This window comes from Natator depressus, chromosome 4, assembly GCF_965152275.1.
Source record: "Natator depressus isolate rNatDep1 chromosome 4, rNatDep2.hap1, whole genome shotgun sequence".
Taxonomy (NCBI): domain Eukaryota; kingdom Metazoa; phylum Chordata; order Testudines; family Cheloniidae; genus Natator; species Natator depressus.
This window is the reverse complement of record NC_134237.1, coordinates 134,862,170-134,879,773: the sequence shown is the minus strand read 5'-3', so window position 1 is coordinate 134,879,773 and position 17,604 is coordinate 134,862,170. Positions and strand designations below refer to the sequence as shown.

The window sequence follows — 17,604 nt, the reverse complement described above, 5'->3', positions numbered from 1 at the left end:
GGTAATTAAAAATAAATCCCATGTTCAAAGATCTCATAGTAATACTCTCAGCTATTACCTGTGAATAAACTTAAAGCTTGACACAGCAGAGAAGCCATTACAAACCTAGTCTGCTGTACAAAAAGGGAAACTGAAGTACTCTGCCTCATGAATTTCATAAACAAACAGTGGGATAATTCACCCTTTTCTTTAAGGGTAGAAGCCATTGAAATCTGACCTGTCTATAGAACAAATCACAGGAAAGTATAGAGGTAATTTCTCTGGTTTTTCTTGCAATCAGCAAGGAGATTCGTAACAGAGAGATTTTTAAGCAGTAATCTGTCCCCACAACGGGGAAGGAAATGTGGGTTTTTTTGTTTTTCAGACACTACAGGCAAGCTGGTGCCAGCAGAACAACTTAGAACACCATCTACTGTTGCAATGAAAATTATGCTGTGAGATTTGTCTGGTTTGTCTTGTCATTACCATTATTTTGATGGAAATTGTACAAGACGGATTAACATATATAGTGGCAAAAGTCAATGCATGGTATGATCTGCCTAGAAAGCCTGGTCCACTCAAGTTGGGAATTTAAGTGATATACCAAATTCCAGGAGAACATCATCTATTCCCAGCCTGCTGCTACTGGGAACAGAGAATGGAGGGTGGAAATAGGCTCATTGTATGCAGTGAACAAAAAGACAGGAGAGGTAAGATGGGTACCTGAAAAAAACTGCAAAGGGATGAAATTATTAACATCTGCCACTCCATGGCACATCAAGGAATAGAGAATATGCTTTTTAAGGTGAAACAAATTGAAATTTGGCCTCGAGTACGGGAAGATGTAGAAGGATTTCTTAAAAATGGTACAAAATGAGTGGCAGACAGCAACAAAACACCTAGTGCGGGGCCATTGTTACATCAGAGAATTGTAGGGCCATGGAGTAGGATACAAATGGACTATATTGATAAGTAGCCGAAAACTTCCAGAGGAAATCGGTATTGGCTGGTGGTAGTGGATTCTTTTTCTGGATGGATGGAGGCGATTCCTACCCAGAATTATACTGCAGAGACAACCACTAAGAAACTATGGGAAATTGTTTTTAGCAGGTATGGAACTCAGAGTAATTGATTTGGATAATAGGCTGCATTTTGTGGGGCAAGTAATGAAAAGCTTACTGAAAGCTTTAGGAATAAAGCAGCAGTTACACATTCCTTATCATCCTCAATCATCAGAATCAGTAGAGAGAATGAATCGAACGATTAAGCAGGCTCTACGAAAAGTGGTACAGGAAACAGGTAAAGATTGGGATGAGAAATTACCATTGGTGTTGGTGGCAATTTGAAGTAGTGATCGGGTAGGTACAGGGTACTAGCCGTGCTAAATTCTCTTTGGAAAGCCTATGAGGCTGTGGAGCCCTCTACTGTAGCCAAGAGAAGGGGAAGTAGAGGAAGTATCACTTACCCAACGTGTTAAAGAGTTACCGACTGAACTTAAGAAAATGGAATTTAGATTAACAGATGCAATTTGGAAAGCAAGAGAACATGTGGACTCACAGGCCACTCAAGATATGGAATTATGGAACATAGTGAATAAGGTGATGTATCTGAGGCTGACATCAAAAGATCACGTCTTAGAATCAAAATGGGTTGGAGCTTTTTCAATTATGAATAAAAATTCCCTCACTGTAGTGCAAATTAATAAGGGGAAAAGGGGGAAATGGGTACACACATCAAAATTAAAGTTACGGACCAAAGATTAATAGAAGGGGAATGTCCAACTGCACCAGAGATATCCTGAACAGATCCTGAATTGGGAGTGTGGATACTGTGCTATGACTTTTGCAATTGGCTTGCTGCTTACGCTCGTTTTGCTTTGCATTATTTGTCTGGTGGAAAGACTGTGCTGTGTGAATTATATTTTAGGAAGAAGACTACCAGAGCTCGAGCAAAAACAGACGGGGTTAGCAAAGGCTTAACAAAAGCGGTTGGGGTATTGTATTCCGAGGCACTGGACATTATTCTTTTGGAATAACGACCATGACCTCAACACAAGAGAGGTGGAACCAAAAGAAGAAAAAGTTTGCAGGGAATGAAAATTGATTTTAAAGTAAAAGTTCTAACACTGTCAGCACGATTCAGGAAAAAACGGAAATTATGGCACCCTGAAAGGCGGGGATATGACTTCTGGTTTTTATATTTTGTGAGTATCTGGAGAAGTTTAGAGGTACAAGGATATGCACGTGGGAGCACCTCTAAAATGGAGATATGGATTAAAGGGGCTAATATGTTCAGATATCCATGTGACACAATGGAGAAAACAGGACCAAACAAAGACAGATGGGAGGGGGAACCTTTTGAGGTGAAATTTGAAATATGGTGGGAAAACGGTAAAGGATTTACATGAGAATATTTAACACCAGAGGACTTGGAGAAGCAATGGAGGTATTTATATATTATAACAGGGGAGTGCTGGTTGACCTTTCAATTTAGTCATAATGAAAACAACACGAATATAAGCTTCCTGAATTGCACTTTTTTGGAATTTGGGATTTAATGCAACTACCCTGAATGTGATTTATGAAAAAGAATTGGCTAATGTCCATGTGGGATGGAATGAGTCAGCAGCTCTCGAAGCGTAGATGTATGATGCTATGGTAAATTCTTCCATAATGGTGAAATTAAGCTGTTTCAGGAAAATCAACACAGGAATATACTTTTGGGGACATGGTAGGTATTTCGTGCTTCTTAATCAAATACCAGTAAATAAAACCACACCAAGAATCATGGTGGATGAACATCCAGATAGAAGGGGGGAAATAACTGAAGCCCCAACTATTGTGGACCAACCAATCTGGCTGGAGGAGCTGCAATTAAATGTGAGTGCGCAACATTCAGAGTGTACGCCGTATGCCTTGCCTCTATTACTAGCATGGTAACAACAATGGGGAGATGGCGCTAAAAGAAGTCAGAGAGGTATAGGAGAATATATTGTGGGTGGCACTGGTGCTGAGGTTGGGGTGTTGAATTCGTATGATATTGAGACGTTACGAGGGAAAATGTCTTGGGTGAGACAATGCCACCACAAAGATCAATATTATGCTGTGGCTCTTTGCAAATGAACAGTCAAAGAGTAATTTTGTCAACTGATAAAACAGTACACTATTTAGCTAGGGAATTGATTTTTCCAAGCTCCTGAGGGCAAGGATCACATCTATGTTTTAGGCACAATACCACCTTTGCGTTACTGCTACTTTTACACACCTGCACACACAATTTTGTTTTAATAATGACTAGTTCAGGGGTTCTCAAACATCATTGCACCGCGACCCCCTTCTGACAACAAAGTTACGAAATGACCCTGGGAGGGGGGCAGAGACCGGGCCCCGCCGCCTTGGGTGGGGGAAGAGGGAGCCACAGCCCGAGCCCCACTGCCCAGGACAGGGGTTGAGCTCAGGCTTTAGCTTCAGCCCTGGCTCCCAGCAAGTCTAATGCAGGCCCTGGCGGTCCTGACCCACAGTTTGAGAACCACTGGACTAGTTAATGCAGAATATGAAAACTAACAGAACTGAATAGAAATTTGGTTGGCAAAAGTTCTTTCCTTTCATCCTACAGTTATTTTTGGTCCCAATTAAGGAAAAAACTTAAGTATGTGTTTAAATGCAATTCACAAAAGTCATTGCATTGAAGGTATTTAGTATACAGTCAAGCTGCTATCTATTTTGTGTGAGATTTTCAAAGGCATGAAGGGCAGCTAGAAGCTCAACTCCCTTGAAAGTTTTTGGGAATTACATGCCTAGCTCTCATTTGTGACTTAAATAATCTCCCTCCTTTCACGTGTTTAAGAGAGGCATCCTCAGAGAGAGATGGCACTGGAACCAAAACCAGAGACTTAGCAAATCACATACTCCTTAAAACATGGATTTTATTACAGCAAACGTAGCCAGCAAAATGGCATGGACCCCAACTGTATTTGTGCCTAAACAGCATATGTTTCTGTCAAAAGACAGATGAGGCCAGACAGGAGGAAGGCTACCAGCAAGCAAAAAAAGGTAACAAAGATGTGAACAGAGGTCTTATAAGTAGGAGCAGTGAAGAAAGAGTCTATTTTTGGAGCTATTAAAACTAATAAAAATAGAGATGACATTGGAGATTGAGAAGGGAAGAGAAGGAGAAGTATTTGGAGGGAAGAGGAAAAACTCAATTTTGGACTGATTAAGTTCTAGAGATGAGATGGCAATAGTGTCTGGTCTAGTCGGAGAAGAGAATGAGTCAGGACAGCTAAAAATAAGAAAGGTTATAGGTTGGAAATTGAGAGGTTATAGGTTAAAAATCTTCAGCAGAGATGCAAGTTGAAGCTATGACAGGAAGTAAGGTCACAGAACTTGAATTTGGTTTCCAGTTGGAAGTTCTCAGTGACCTTATAAACACATACATATATGTTTGCATATGGGCTCATTTAACGACACAGTATGCAGATATAAAGCAAGAGTTTTTTTTTTTTTTTTGTCTTCTGACCTGTTACTCAGCACAGCAGAATGTCCAAATCTGTCGACATCATGATGGAGATCAGGTCGAGGAAGTACTGACCAATGATCACAAGCTAGGATTAAGGAAAGCTCACTTCAGAAAAGTTCCTCCAGCATAATTAATAACTGACATTTAAATAGCACATTTCTTCCTGAAAGATCCCAAAGTACAGTACTTCAATAGCTACACAGAAACCATTTCATCCCTCACTACAATGCAACCACCTTCTACAGTGGAATGTGGTAGCTGTTTAAAAGCACAAGGCACAACACACTATACAACATTTCATGACAAAGCGAACGCTGTATCCATTTGAGACTATCTTAGGGCCCAGATACAGCCTGGCTCTTACACGGGTCTCTGGTGGGCAGGAGTGCAATGAGCCTTCCCTACGCCATCATGCAGCCTGCATAAGGACTGGGCACAGTAGCATTCCCTGTGCTTCAGGGAGTTATGAGACCACTCTTATCCCTACTTTCCCATGAAGCCCCCAAAGAGGAGGTGATGGCATGCAATGGTTCTTCCCCAGCCTATGCACCCATCCATGCAGAGGGGGCGTAAGCTGTACTGCTGGAGAGCTAGCTGCTCCTGCTGGCCTCCCTTGGAGGGACTCAGTGGAATAACCTTCAAGGACTTTGGGAGAATTATGGGTAACAGTTTGTGGGGTTTTTTTGTTTGTTTTAATTACTGGAATTAATCACCAAACAATGAACCTACTTTTTACCCGTTTATATGTGAACGTGCTCAGTTTTGCCCTGAATGGACATAATGTGGAGCAAGGGCTTTAAGATATGTATACACAGATCATTATTATTTCGCAGTTATGTGATTTGAGGGTAGCCTGGCATAATAGTTTTGATTCATGATTTTTTTTTAAAACTACTGTGTGATTATTCCATTCTTTTCTATTAGCATAACATAGAATCAGAGAGCTGGAAGGGACCTCGAGAGGTCATCTAGTCCCGTCCCCCTGCACTCAAGGCAGGACTAAGTATCTAGACTATCCCTGACAGGTGTTTGTCTAACCCGCTTTTAAAAAATCTCCAATGGTGGAGATTCCACCAGCTCCCTAGGCAATTTATTCCAGTGCTTAACCACCCTGACAGTTAGTAAGTTTTCCTAACGTCCAACCTAAACCTCCCTTGCTGCAATTTAACCCCATTGCTTCTTGTCCTATCTTCAGAGGATAAGAAAAATTCTTCTCCCTCCTCCTTGTAAGAACATTATATGTACTGGAAAACTGTTAGCATGTCCCCTCTCACTCTTCTCTTCTCCAGACAAAACAAATGCATTTTTTTCAATCTTCCCTCATAGGTCATGTTTTCTAGACCTTTAATCATTTTTGTTGCTCTTCTCTGGACTTTCTCCAATTTGTCCACATCTTTCCTGAAATGTGGCACCCAGAACTGGACACAATACTCCACCTGCGGCCTAATCAGCACGGAGTAGACTGGCAGAATTACTTCTCGTGTCTTGCTTACAACACTCCTGCTAATACATCCCAGAATGACATTCGCTTTTTTTGCAACAGCGTTACACTGTTGACTCATATTTAGCTTGTGGCCCACTATGACCTCCAGATCCCTTTCCGCAGTACTCCTTCCTAGACAGTCATTTCCCATTTTGTATATGTGCAACTGATTGTTCCTTCCTAAGTGGAGTACTTTGCATATGTCCTTATTGAATTTCATCCTATTTACTTCAGACCATTTCTCCAGATCATTTTGAATTTTAATCCTATCCTCCAAAGCACTTGCAACCCCTCCCAGATTGGTATTGTCGGCAAACTTTATAAGTGTACTCTCTATGCCATTATCTAAATCATTGATGAAGATATTGACCAGAACCGGTCCCAGAACTGATCCCTGTGGGACCCTACTCGTTATGCCCTTCCAGCATGATGCTGAACCACAGATAACTACTCTCTGGGAATGGTTTTCCAACCAGTTATGCACCCACCTTATAGTAGCTCCATCTAGGTTGCATTTCCCTAGTTTATTTATGAGAAGGTCATGCTGGACAGTATCAAAAGCTTTATTAAAATCAAGATATACCAAGTCTACCGCTTCCCCGCTATCCACAAAGCTTGTTACCCTGTCAAAAAAAGCTATCAGGTTGGTTTGACATGATTTGTTTTTGACAAAAACAAGCAACCTTATCACCTTATTATCTTCCAGGTGTTTGCAAATTGATTGCTTAATTATTTTGCTCCATTATCTTTCCGGGTACAGAAGTTAAGCTGACTGGTCTGTAATTCCCTGGGTTGTCCTTATTTCCCTTTTTATAGATGGGCACTCTATTTGCCCTTTTCCAGTCTTCTGGAATCTCTCCCATCTTCCATGACTTCTCAAAGATAATCGCTATTGGCTCAGATATCTCCTCAGTCAGCTCCTTGAGTATTCTAGGATGCATTTCATCAGGCCCTGGTGACTTGAAGACATCTAATTTGTCCAAGTAATTTTTAACTTGTTCTTTCCCTATTTGAGCCTCTTCTGATCCTTCCTCATTTTCACTGGCATTCACTACGTTAGACATCCAATCACCACCAATCTTCTTGGTGAAAACCGAAACAAAGAAGTCATTAAGTACCTTTGCCATTTCCACATTTTCTGTTGCTATTTTTTCCCCCTCATTGAGTAATGGGCCTACCCTGTCCTTGGTCTTCCTCTTGCTTCTAATGTATTTGTAGAACGTTTTCTTGTTACCCTTTATGTCTCTAGCTAGTTTGATCTCGTTTTGTGCCTTGGCCTTTCTAATTTTGTCTCTACATACTTGTGTTATTTGTTTATATTCATCCTTTGTAATTTGACCTAGTTTCCACTTTTCGTAGGACTTTTTTGATTTTTAGATCTTTGAAGATCTCCTGGTTAAGTCAGGGTAGTCTCTTGCCATACTTCCTATCTTTCCTACGCAGTGAAATAGTTTCTTCTTGTGCCCTGAATAATGTCTCTTTGAAAAACTGCTGACTGTCTCCAATTGTTTTTCCCCTTAGACTTGCTTCTCATGGGAGCTTACCTACGAACACCCTGAATTTGCTAAAGTCTGCCTACTTGAAATCCATTGTCTTTATTTTGCTATTCTCCCACCTACCATTCCTTAGAATCATGAACTGTATCATTTCATGATCACTTTCACCCAAGCTGACTTCCACTTTCAAATTCTCTACCAGTTCCTCCCTAATTGTCAAAATCAAATCTAGAACAGCATCTCCCCTCATAGCTGTCTCCATCTTCTGAAATAAAATATTGCCTCCAATACATTCCAAGAACTTATTGGATAATAAACTACATTTCTGAGTGCTGATTATTTACTTTGGTTTCTCATGTAATTTCTTTCTTTAGGCACTATGAAGAAATCACACAAGACACAGAGAACCCACTAATCAGCCAAAGGAACAAAAGCAGAAAAAGTTTGCTAAATTAAAGTGCTATATGTTGGGCCAAGTAAAAGGGAATGCCGTGGAGGCTAATGTCCAAAAGACTGCACACTTTTTATCCCTGTCGGTGTAGGTAGAGCCTCTCATATAGTTTGGCTTCTTCAGCATCAGAAGAGGAAGACACTGAACTTTGTTAATTGATTTACAATAAGTTAACATTTTTCATAAGACTGAGAAACTGGAAATCTCTATGCAATTAATAGAGAAAAGTCAGTATTTTATTAGGGAAGAAAATCTAAAGAGCTCCAGACTGTTGACAAAGTCTTTAATATAAGGTTATGCTATGTTGCATCACAGGTTGAAGCCAATGGAAAATAAATCCACATCCTCCAACAGGTGTGCAAATCGACTTACAAGAGGGTGCAGTGAGAAATAATCCTATTATTTCTTTAGGAAAGTTATTTGAGGAACAGTGGGGTAAGAGATTTGATCTGGAACTACCCTTCCACAGAGAGTCATTTATTTACCTTCTTCTTGTGCCACACCTAGACAAGAAGGTGTTGTGAGAAGAGAAATAGTTAGGACTCTACTAGCTCCATTTAATGCTCTAGCAAATGGTTATTCTGAAATTGATTTTTTTTTTTAAGTTATCTCCTCAATTGTTACAGGATGTAACTTTTTCTGACATCATTCATAAGACTAGCACACATGGTTCAAGTTTGTAATGGAAGACTTCAGCAAAACTGGAGCATAATTTGTAATTTTATATCCAGCAAATTGTGAGTTATGAGGGGCCAAAAAATATATTTTTCTAGAGTATTAGGAGACTTGATATGTTTTGCTTTCTAAGCTCCTTTCTCAATCTTTAACAGAAGATCAAATATTGGAAAAAACTAATGGTATAGAAATTACTAAGAATTCTCTCCTTCCAACCTGAGATTTACAATGTATTGATGATCCAAACAGAATATATGTGCTGCCAAAATATACAGCTTTACTCAGTAATTGGTATCATAACAGTTTGATAGGGCAAACATTAGAGATTTATTTTTTTCTCCTTTTGCGGGGAGAGTAATTGTATTCATAGCCTTACTGTAAATGATTTTTATGTTGACCTTTTAAAATGATAAATACACCAGACCCTCGCTAGAACGCGCGTCTATATAGCACAAATTCGCATAGAACGCGGTCGCGGCCATGGATCCCAAATTTAATTACTTTAATTGCAATTCATTTTAACGCGGTTCCCGTGTTAACATGGTACCGCACATGGATCCCAAATCTTGCGTTCTAGCGAGGGTCCGGTGTAGTTTAAAAACTTGCTTAAATCAAGAAGTCAAAATTCAGAATATTAACCCTATTACAGGGAATCAAGAAGGGATTCTTTACTTAAGGGAATTTCAGTAGGTGAGATCTATCCTTTGCTGTATTTAATACCTAAGGGTATGTCTACACTGCAATTAAAAACCCACAGTTGGCCTCTGTCAGCTGACTCAGGCTCACGGGGCTCAGGCTAAAGGGGTGTTTAACTGCATTGCAGATGTGCAGGCTTGGGCTGTAGCCCAAGCTCTGCGCCTTTCTCACTCTGTAGGGTCCTACAGCCCAGGCTCCAGCCCGAATATGTACACCTCAATTAAACACCCCCTTAGCCCGAGCCAGTTGCAGGTGTTTAACTGCAGTGTAGATATACCCTAAGATACAGCAATTTGAATTCTGTATGGTGCTTTCTCCTAAAATTTCAATTCTCTGGATATGCATGTATTTTCTCTTTTTAAATAATTTCACCTCTTATATTTATTTAACATAGTTTCTGGACTAGGTATTTGCAAATAAATGCTGCCCTCTTCTGGCTACACGAAGTCTCCAATGCCTAATCCTTTGAAATAAAACCCAGTCCTTTGGCTTGGTTATTCAATAGCACTTGCAGAGACATTTGGATTTATGGAGTGTACACATTACTCAATCAAGATTTATCTTGTTGTGATGCTTTATATTCAGGAGACCCTGCTCCTAGACCTAAGGTCAACTAATAGAGAATGCTGACTACATGGCAAGCTCTAGCAGCATCCAGTGTTTGTATTTGTCATGACATACTAAGTTTCTGTTACATCACAGATACAGCATCTAGGAGATGCCAGATTAGTTCCCCGGATGAGATGTTAAACCTACATCCCTTATGCTAATGTGTGTGGTTTACCCAAGCTAAACATCCCCAAACACTGTCCAAAATGAGTAAACAACAAACTTATTCCAAACCACAGATCTGCTACTCAGAAACAGGGTTTTAGTATTCAGGGCTGTATGGGAGCTCCTACTGACTATATAACTGCTCCTGTACTTGCCTACAAAATCGCTGCACTACTAGTACCCAGTTCAATTGCTTTGAAATGTGCAGTAAACCAAGTTAAGTCGGTCTTGCCTGCTTATGCATTCTCCTGCAGTACTCTTACAATAAAATTTGGTATCATATACACAGCATGTAAATTAGTCTTTTTAAAGACAGTTTTCTCTTTTCATCTCCATGAAAAAATTTTTGCTTGGGAACTTACCAATATCATATGCCATAAAATCTGAAGAAAAGCACTTAGCACCATGGCTCATTGATGTGTCATTGTGTGTATTTCCTCCAAACACCAGCATGGTTCCACTCATTATCACAGCAGTGTGCAAATAGCGGAAAAATCTACTATCTTTAAGAATCGTCCTTCAGAAATGAAAACACACACATATTTTTTTAAGAAACTAACAATCACCTGACAAAGATAAAGTGATTTCCAAACCCACTTTGGAGACAGATTTGTGGTGGCAATCCACGTACTTATTTTTCTAATATAATATGCAATGGTCTTTGCTTTCCAGTCTGCTCCTTGCCTCCTATAATTTGATTTACTCTTCTCAACTACCCTCCCTCCCCCCGATTCTTGGGGCCATATTCATTCAGGGGCATTCTACTGAAACTTCTTGTCCTGGACAAGGATATAATACATCCATCTGCCATCTCCAGGCTTCACCAAAAAACAATATTTAGCATTTGGCCAGCAACAGCTGTTGAGCCAAAAACTACCCGGGAGAATTTCATGATTGCCCTGGTGGTTACAAAACCCTAAGCCAACCCATAAGGGTCATTGTTTAAATTGGATGCTGTTCCTCCCTCAACCAAAATATCTTGACTGAAACTTCTGAACTAGTAATACAGCTCTGCAGATTAATACATGTAAAATTGGATGCATCATCCATGATTAAATCATGGACAGCATTAATTATATTAGCCACTGACCTTGCATCAAATCAACATGATTAACAGTACTGAGAGCTAAACAGAGCAGTCTCATCTGCGATTTCCCCGTTGTTTCGAGATGGTAAGGCCTTAAAAGGTTTGGGATGGAATGCACCGCTGACCGAATATCAGTTTCCTGGCTGTGTGGGTTCATGCCACCAGAACCAGCAAAGTTGTTGTCATTGGGATGCTGCTGGACATCACCACTGTGACTGCAGTTCATGTAGAGGGAAAGATTTTCCCTACCTGTAAGTCACATTTCTACAGCAAAGCACTCCCCAATGCAGCCCAATGACCTGCTCTGGTGTGGAATAGCGAGCTGAGTGCTGTGGCGCTTCCTGCCTGGAAGGAGTTTCTGAGCACTGCTCTGCTCCTGGACGGAGGCCGGAATGCAAAAGCCTGTTGAGCAACCAGCCAAAAGCATGGGTGGGCTTTTGAAGCACCACTCCCCTTGAAGGGGAGGAAAGTGCTCAGAAAAAATGGGCTGCCAGAAGGCAGTTTAGAAGATCTTATGGGATGTACCACCAGTCCTGAGAAGGGAAGGAAGTGGAAGCCTGAACTTCTAATGTTAGTTGGGCAGAAAGGAGTGGGCGCACAACCTGAAACCCAAGTCACAGAAACCAGTAGTATTCTACCTTCAGTTTAATTAACCAGGTAATACTTTATTGTTCTGCAAACAGCCAGTACTCAGACATTACATGCAGATGAGGTCAGAAGGTGAAAAGATACTTACCACATCCGTGTATCAACTTCATATTTGTATAAGTCATCTGCTAGTCTATACTTGTTGGCACTGAATGCTTTGTAACCTCCATGGATATAGATTGATTTGGTGTTTGGATCGTAAACACTGCTGTGACCATAGCCTCCCTGCACCAAGGCTCCACTTGTTTGTAAAATATTCCATGTATTTGTCGCTAAGAAGAGAATGAAACTTGTATGTGACAAAAGACATGTAATGTATCAGCACTGAAAACAGGTCAACAGATTTAGCTAGGGAACAGACTCTCCCTTAACTCAAAACCATTAGCACTGCATACGCCATAGCTACAGCCTCTCTTTGTCTTTTACTGTTTAAGAGCCAGTCTAAGTTACTCCTCAAAGGAAAAAAAAAGTGCCTACTCAGTGGGTAAGTTAGCTGCCAAGAGGTGTTGTGCTGTCTGATTCTTTTAATTAGACCAGGGGTCGGCAACCTTTCAGAAGACGTGTGCCGAGTCTTCATTTATTCACTCTAATTTAAGGTTTCGCGTGCCAGTAATACATTTTAACATTTTTAGAAGGTCTCTTTCTTTCTATAAGTCTATAATATATAACTAAACTATTGTTGTATGTGAAGTAAATAAGGCTTTTAAAGTGTTTAAGAAGCTTCATTTAAAATTAAATTAAAATGCAGAGCCCCCCGGAGCGATGGCCAGGACCCGGGCAGTGTGAGTGCCACTGAAAATCAGCTCATGTGCCACCTTTGACACGCGTGCCATAGGTTGCCTACCCCTGAATTAGACCATAAGCATTCTCCTCCAACAGTCATTCATTAAACTTCAAAGACAAGCCAAGAGAGTGAAATATAAAAAACATTAAAATAATCTGTCACATTTCGGTGACATCATATCACCACTAAAGTGACTTGATTTGTTATGGTATCCAAAAGCACTTTTTTTGAATATTCTACAGATGTTAGTCAAGAAAGCATAGAAGCCAAACTCACTGGGATATATTTTTTAAAAGAATGCCCGCCTGGTGGCCTAACTATAGTGTTCTTCATAGCCAAGGTTGAGAGCCCAGGTGTGATTGATGGCCCTGGTCCATGACTCTCTGGAATGGCAGGGTTTGGGAGCATAACAAAGGAAACATCATAAGCCTGAGAGAAGCATTTTACTCAACTAAACACAGAAACTTTTTTTTTTCCAAGCAAGGAGCAATGCTGAGAGGCTCTGAATGAAATGCTATGCAGACTTCCCAAGGCAGGCAAATACGGGAAGAAACAAAATAAATTCAGGGTTCTGACAGATATGCAAGGACTTTTTCCCAAAAATTAAAGGAAACGAATGATGTAGCCTTTGGAAACTTATGCACCTGACAGGTTTCAGAGTAACAGCTGTGTTAGTCTGTATTCGCAAAAAGAAAAGGAGGACTTGTGGCACCTTAGAGACTTAGAGCTGTAGCTCACGAAAGCTTATGCTCAAATAAATTGGTTAGTCTCTAAGGTGCCACAAGTACTCCTTTTCTTTATGCACCTGAGTGTCTTTAAGAACTAGGAAGAAAACCATATCCGAGTTCCCACATCATAATTTTCTAAAGCAGCAGTCTCTAGCTCTGACTACAAGTCTATCTCCCCAAAGGGATTTTTCCATACAGGAAATATAAAACTGAGGATGAAGGAGACTCCCCTAATGAACCAAGACTGTCTCTTGGTTGGTTTCTATAAGAATCATTGCCTCTGACAATAAATCAGGACACAGTTGTTGTTCATATATCAGGAGACTGTGTTTCCTAGATACCGAAAAAAGTTTTGGACTGTTTCTATTTAAAGGAGAGGGTGGCACAGGGGGAAAAATGCCTCTTCTCAGCTTTAATACTAGGCCACAATCAGCTGTATAGCATTTTTGCCGAAGTAATGCAGATAATTTGAATGACCCATAAGGGAGATTTTGGTATCCATATTTGCCATAGCCTCTGACGCCAACATTCAACATGGCAGTCTAGAAATCTTGTTTGCTTTTGCTCACTTCTTAAGAAAATCACAAATTCCTATCATCAGCTATTTCAGATACAGTAACTACATCCCAGCATGTTACCTAATGGCACTGCATGCCTAGATTAAACAAAAAGTTCTCCAGGTAAATCAAAAAGTCAAACTAATTCCAGGACCGTGACATTAGAGATTTAAAGGAGGACTAGTAAAAAAACTCTGCAGTGGCTAACTACAAAATTTGGCCCCAACCAAATGTTGGGTACTATGCCTTAAAATCAAGATAAAACTTCAATGAATTAAGGAAGTAAAAAAGTTATTTATGAAAATGAACTGGAAGAGCTAACACATATATGAATACAATGTATAAACCAATAATATACTGCAAAAATTATGATTTGCTGTTTATAGTACGCTAATACTCATAGGCACCAATTGAGGTCAGTGCCTTACTGTCTTGGACATTGTATATAAATACAGCAGGACACAGCAACCATCTAGGAGAGTTTACAGTCTAACTTTTATATCTGAACGTCTCTAAAAACTGATGAACTTCTGAGATACAAATAGCTTTTGATGAAGGTATGCATATGTGTGAAATACAATGCATGAAATATGAATCCAGTCACCCCCTAAGAGGATGATGCTACAAAACGTTTTATCTGGGCACTAGGTACTGAATGCAGAGATATATATACACAAGAAGAAACGGCATCCCACTTGCAAGTAAAGAACAGATTTGTTTTAAATTCATTTTATAATGAATCTGACTCAATTATTCACAAATCATGCATAATGAAAGCTGCTACAAAAGAGTTTGTAGCTTTCTAAACATCAAGAAAAAACCCTGGAGAGTTTGAGGTTTCATTCTGGAGGCATGGTAGGGAGACACCAGGGTCGGGAGCCACCAACACTTTCCACAGCCCAGAAAGACTCTCCACAAGCCCTGCAAGAGTGTGGTATTCCTGGTATTTTAGTTACATTTCTACTTTGCTGTATATTTTTAGAATGCTTTCAACAAAAACTCAAGGTTGCTTCATAATCAGTTAAACTTGCCTCATACTTCATTGCAGTTCTGTCACATATACTGGATAGCCTTAAGGGGTACATGCCTTTCTAGTCACTGTACAGATATTCAAGCATTTTGTACAAGGCATTAGATTCAAGTTCTAAAAAATATAGTGTAGAAAAAAAGGAGGAAGTTGAACATCAATAAGTTCAATATTCTGTTTTTGCATGGATCTGATTAATGGTTGCAAACTGAACACTGAAACACAAGCAAGTGGTAAGACTGTACCTACCAAGGTTGTATTCCTGCATATTGCTGATATATCCATACAGAGGGCAGTGCCCAAAGATGACGAGCATAACAACACTGCCATCTTCCAGAGTGACAATGTGTGCTGAGTGGCCAACAACTGCATACTGCTCCTTGGCTTCTGGGGTCACTTGAACCCATGACTCATTGTGTATATGGAATACCCACAGCTGATTGGTCACATTCCCTGTTGCATCTATTTTTCCTCCATACATATAGATTTTATTCTGGAAAAAAGTTGGTTTAATAAAGAAATGGTCAGACTTTTTGGCCATTAACACACCACACATACAAAAGAAACAAACTGTTATGGTTTATAGTTCCCCAACAAATGTCCACCACATATTGTGCAATGTGTGCAGATTTCTACTGATAATTCCTGCTAATGCTGATGGAAAGTTAAATGAAAAAGTCTCCTAAGCATTATGGAAGATGCAACCATTTCACTGACGTTAAACAAAAATTAAGAAAAACTGTCTCTCATTTTTCCTTCTAAGTATAAGGTAAATAAAACTATTTGAATTCTCCTCAGCCTCACTCTGGAAAAGGACGACAGTAATGTACCTTTTTCTTGTTAACTATTAAGGAGTTATGGCAGAGTTTAACAAGGCCAATGCAAATCTAGGGCAACATCTGTCCATCTCCTCCTGGTCTTATTCAAATTATGTTGTCTGATGTACAACGTACTTAAGGAGGAAAAAAGGTAAGTTCCCTATGCTATCCTCTCTACCTCAAGAAAAATAAAAATGAAAAGTATATTATTTTAAAAGTCTATGACTACTAAGCAAGTGAAGAGCCTCAAATTATTTAAGCAGTTAGAATCTAACAAAAGATGACCAAGTCTGAAATTATGCTAATATACAAATGACACATCCAGCCATATTCTTTGTATTTGTATTCAAAAAAATTCCAACGTAATGTATATGCCACTAAATTTAACTGTCTGGTAGGATTACCTTAACGTGAACTTTTTCTTTTCTTTTCTTTTATCCCTTGGGCTGCCCTTGCCACTCAGCTAGGTAAGCAATGCTTCTCCCAAGGCATTATATACACAGAACTAAAACAACTGAAAGCAAGATTTAATTAGCACTAATAAAACTACCTACCTCATGTAACGCCAATGAATGACCATATCTAATCTCTACAGAGTTCACAGTGCTGTTCAGTGGAAGCCACTCCTCAGAAACAAGGTCATACCTGTATAAATGAGAATTTGAGATTTTTCTGTGTAATTTATATACAAATTTACCAGTCCTTCTCAGGATTTGTTAGGAAAGATTTATTAATAAAAGTATGAAGACACATTGTTACAAATTATATATAAAAAAATCTTTTATGGATAAAAGTCAAACTTAAGCAGTATACTTTAAACAAATATACTTTTATTTCTTTACCATACTTCTACGCAAAACCAAGAGTGACAACATTCAGACGGAGCTATACCAATTTATACCAACTGAGGATCTGAGGTGTGTCAAAAATAGGTTTTACAAAAGCTCAGGGTAAACTCCAACATTTCTACAGGAAACCGTCAGTATTCATAGCATAGTATTTTTTAATTACACTTTCATCATTCAACCATAAAAACTCTCTCTAAACTTAATTTGGCAAGGGAAATCAACAAGAGAAAGACCCCATCACAAAAAAAGTTCATTGGCTTTACATCTAGGGAAGTAGCTATATTTGCAATGCTTACATTCATGTAAAGAAAAATCAGCTTTAAGATAAATCTTTAATGAAGTCTATCCGCATGTGTTTAGTGAGACGAAAAAACAAGGCAAGACTTTGAAAAAGTAGCTAGTGAAAATGAGGATGGACTGCCTTGCAATGATACGTGAATTTTCAAATGACCTTCAAGCATGGCTTAGAGAAACTGCTACTTATGGACCAAACGCTGTCCCAAGTTCTGAATGCATGACTCTCACTGAAGCTGACGGAAGCTATATGTATGCATTTTAGGGCAGAATTAGGCCCTATACCTGTTATTTTGTAACACTATCTGGATCAAGAGGTGGTTTAAAAGCTTTCCACAGAGATTATCAGTGTGCACTTAATGATAATGGTATAAAAGATATAACAATATTCTTCACAACAGTGGGTGTCATCCTCATTTTACAGATGAGGGCACAGAGTTTAAATGACTTGCTCAAAGTCATACAGTGAGTCCGTCCCAGTCTAGTGCCCCATCCACTGGGATATGCTTCCTCTCTTTCTAAGTTCAAATATCCATTTCAACAGCCAATAGAGCTTCATTAAGCAGTCACAGCCTGAAATCATGCAGGTTAAACAGCAGAAACTGTTTTATTAGAATGAGTTAATTCAGATGGCCTCTGAGAGGATGTAGACTCAGCCTCACTGAAGGTGAGGCAAGACAGAACTTGTGGGGCTTATGGATGAATATACAGAGAATAATAATAGTAAGACAGGATAGTGTT

At 39.5% G+C, this 17,604-nt stretch overlaps 1 protein-coding gene across 2 annotated transcripts in view; it reads right to left on the bottom strand.

Moving 5' to 3' along the window:
* The window catches only part of ATRN (attractin), a 265,369-nt gene that overhangs the window by 149,963 nt on the left and 97,802 nt on the right, over window positions 1-17,604 (bottom strand). For both annotated transcript variants that reach the window (XR_012639386.1, XM_074951939.1), the window contains exons 7-11: window positions 16,276-16,366; window positions 15,153-15,396; window positions 11,896-12,079; window positions 10,435-10,589; window positions 4,498-4,582 (exon numbers count right to left, since the gene is read on the bottom strand). Coding sequence is in view for 1 of the 2 variants with exons in the window: in XM_074951939.1 (XP_074808040.1) it covers window positions 4,498-4,582; window positions 10,435-10,589; window positions 11,896-12,079; window positions 15,153-15,396; window positions 16,276-16,366 (759 nt within the window). In the remaining variant the exon portion in view is untranslated. The remainder of the gene's footprint in view (window positions 1-4,497; window positions 4,583-10,434; window positions 10,590-11,895; window positions 12,080-15,152; window positions 15,397-16,275; window positions 16,367-17,604) is intronic.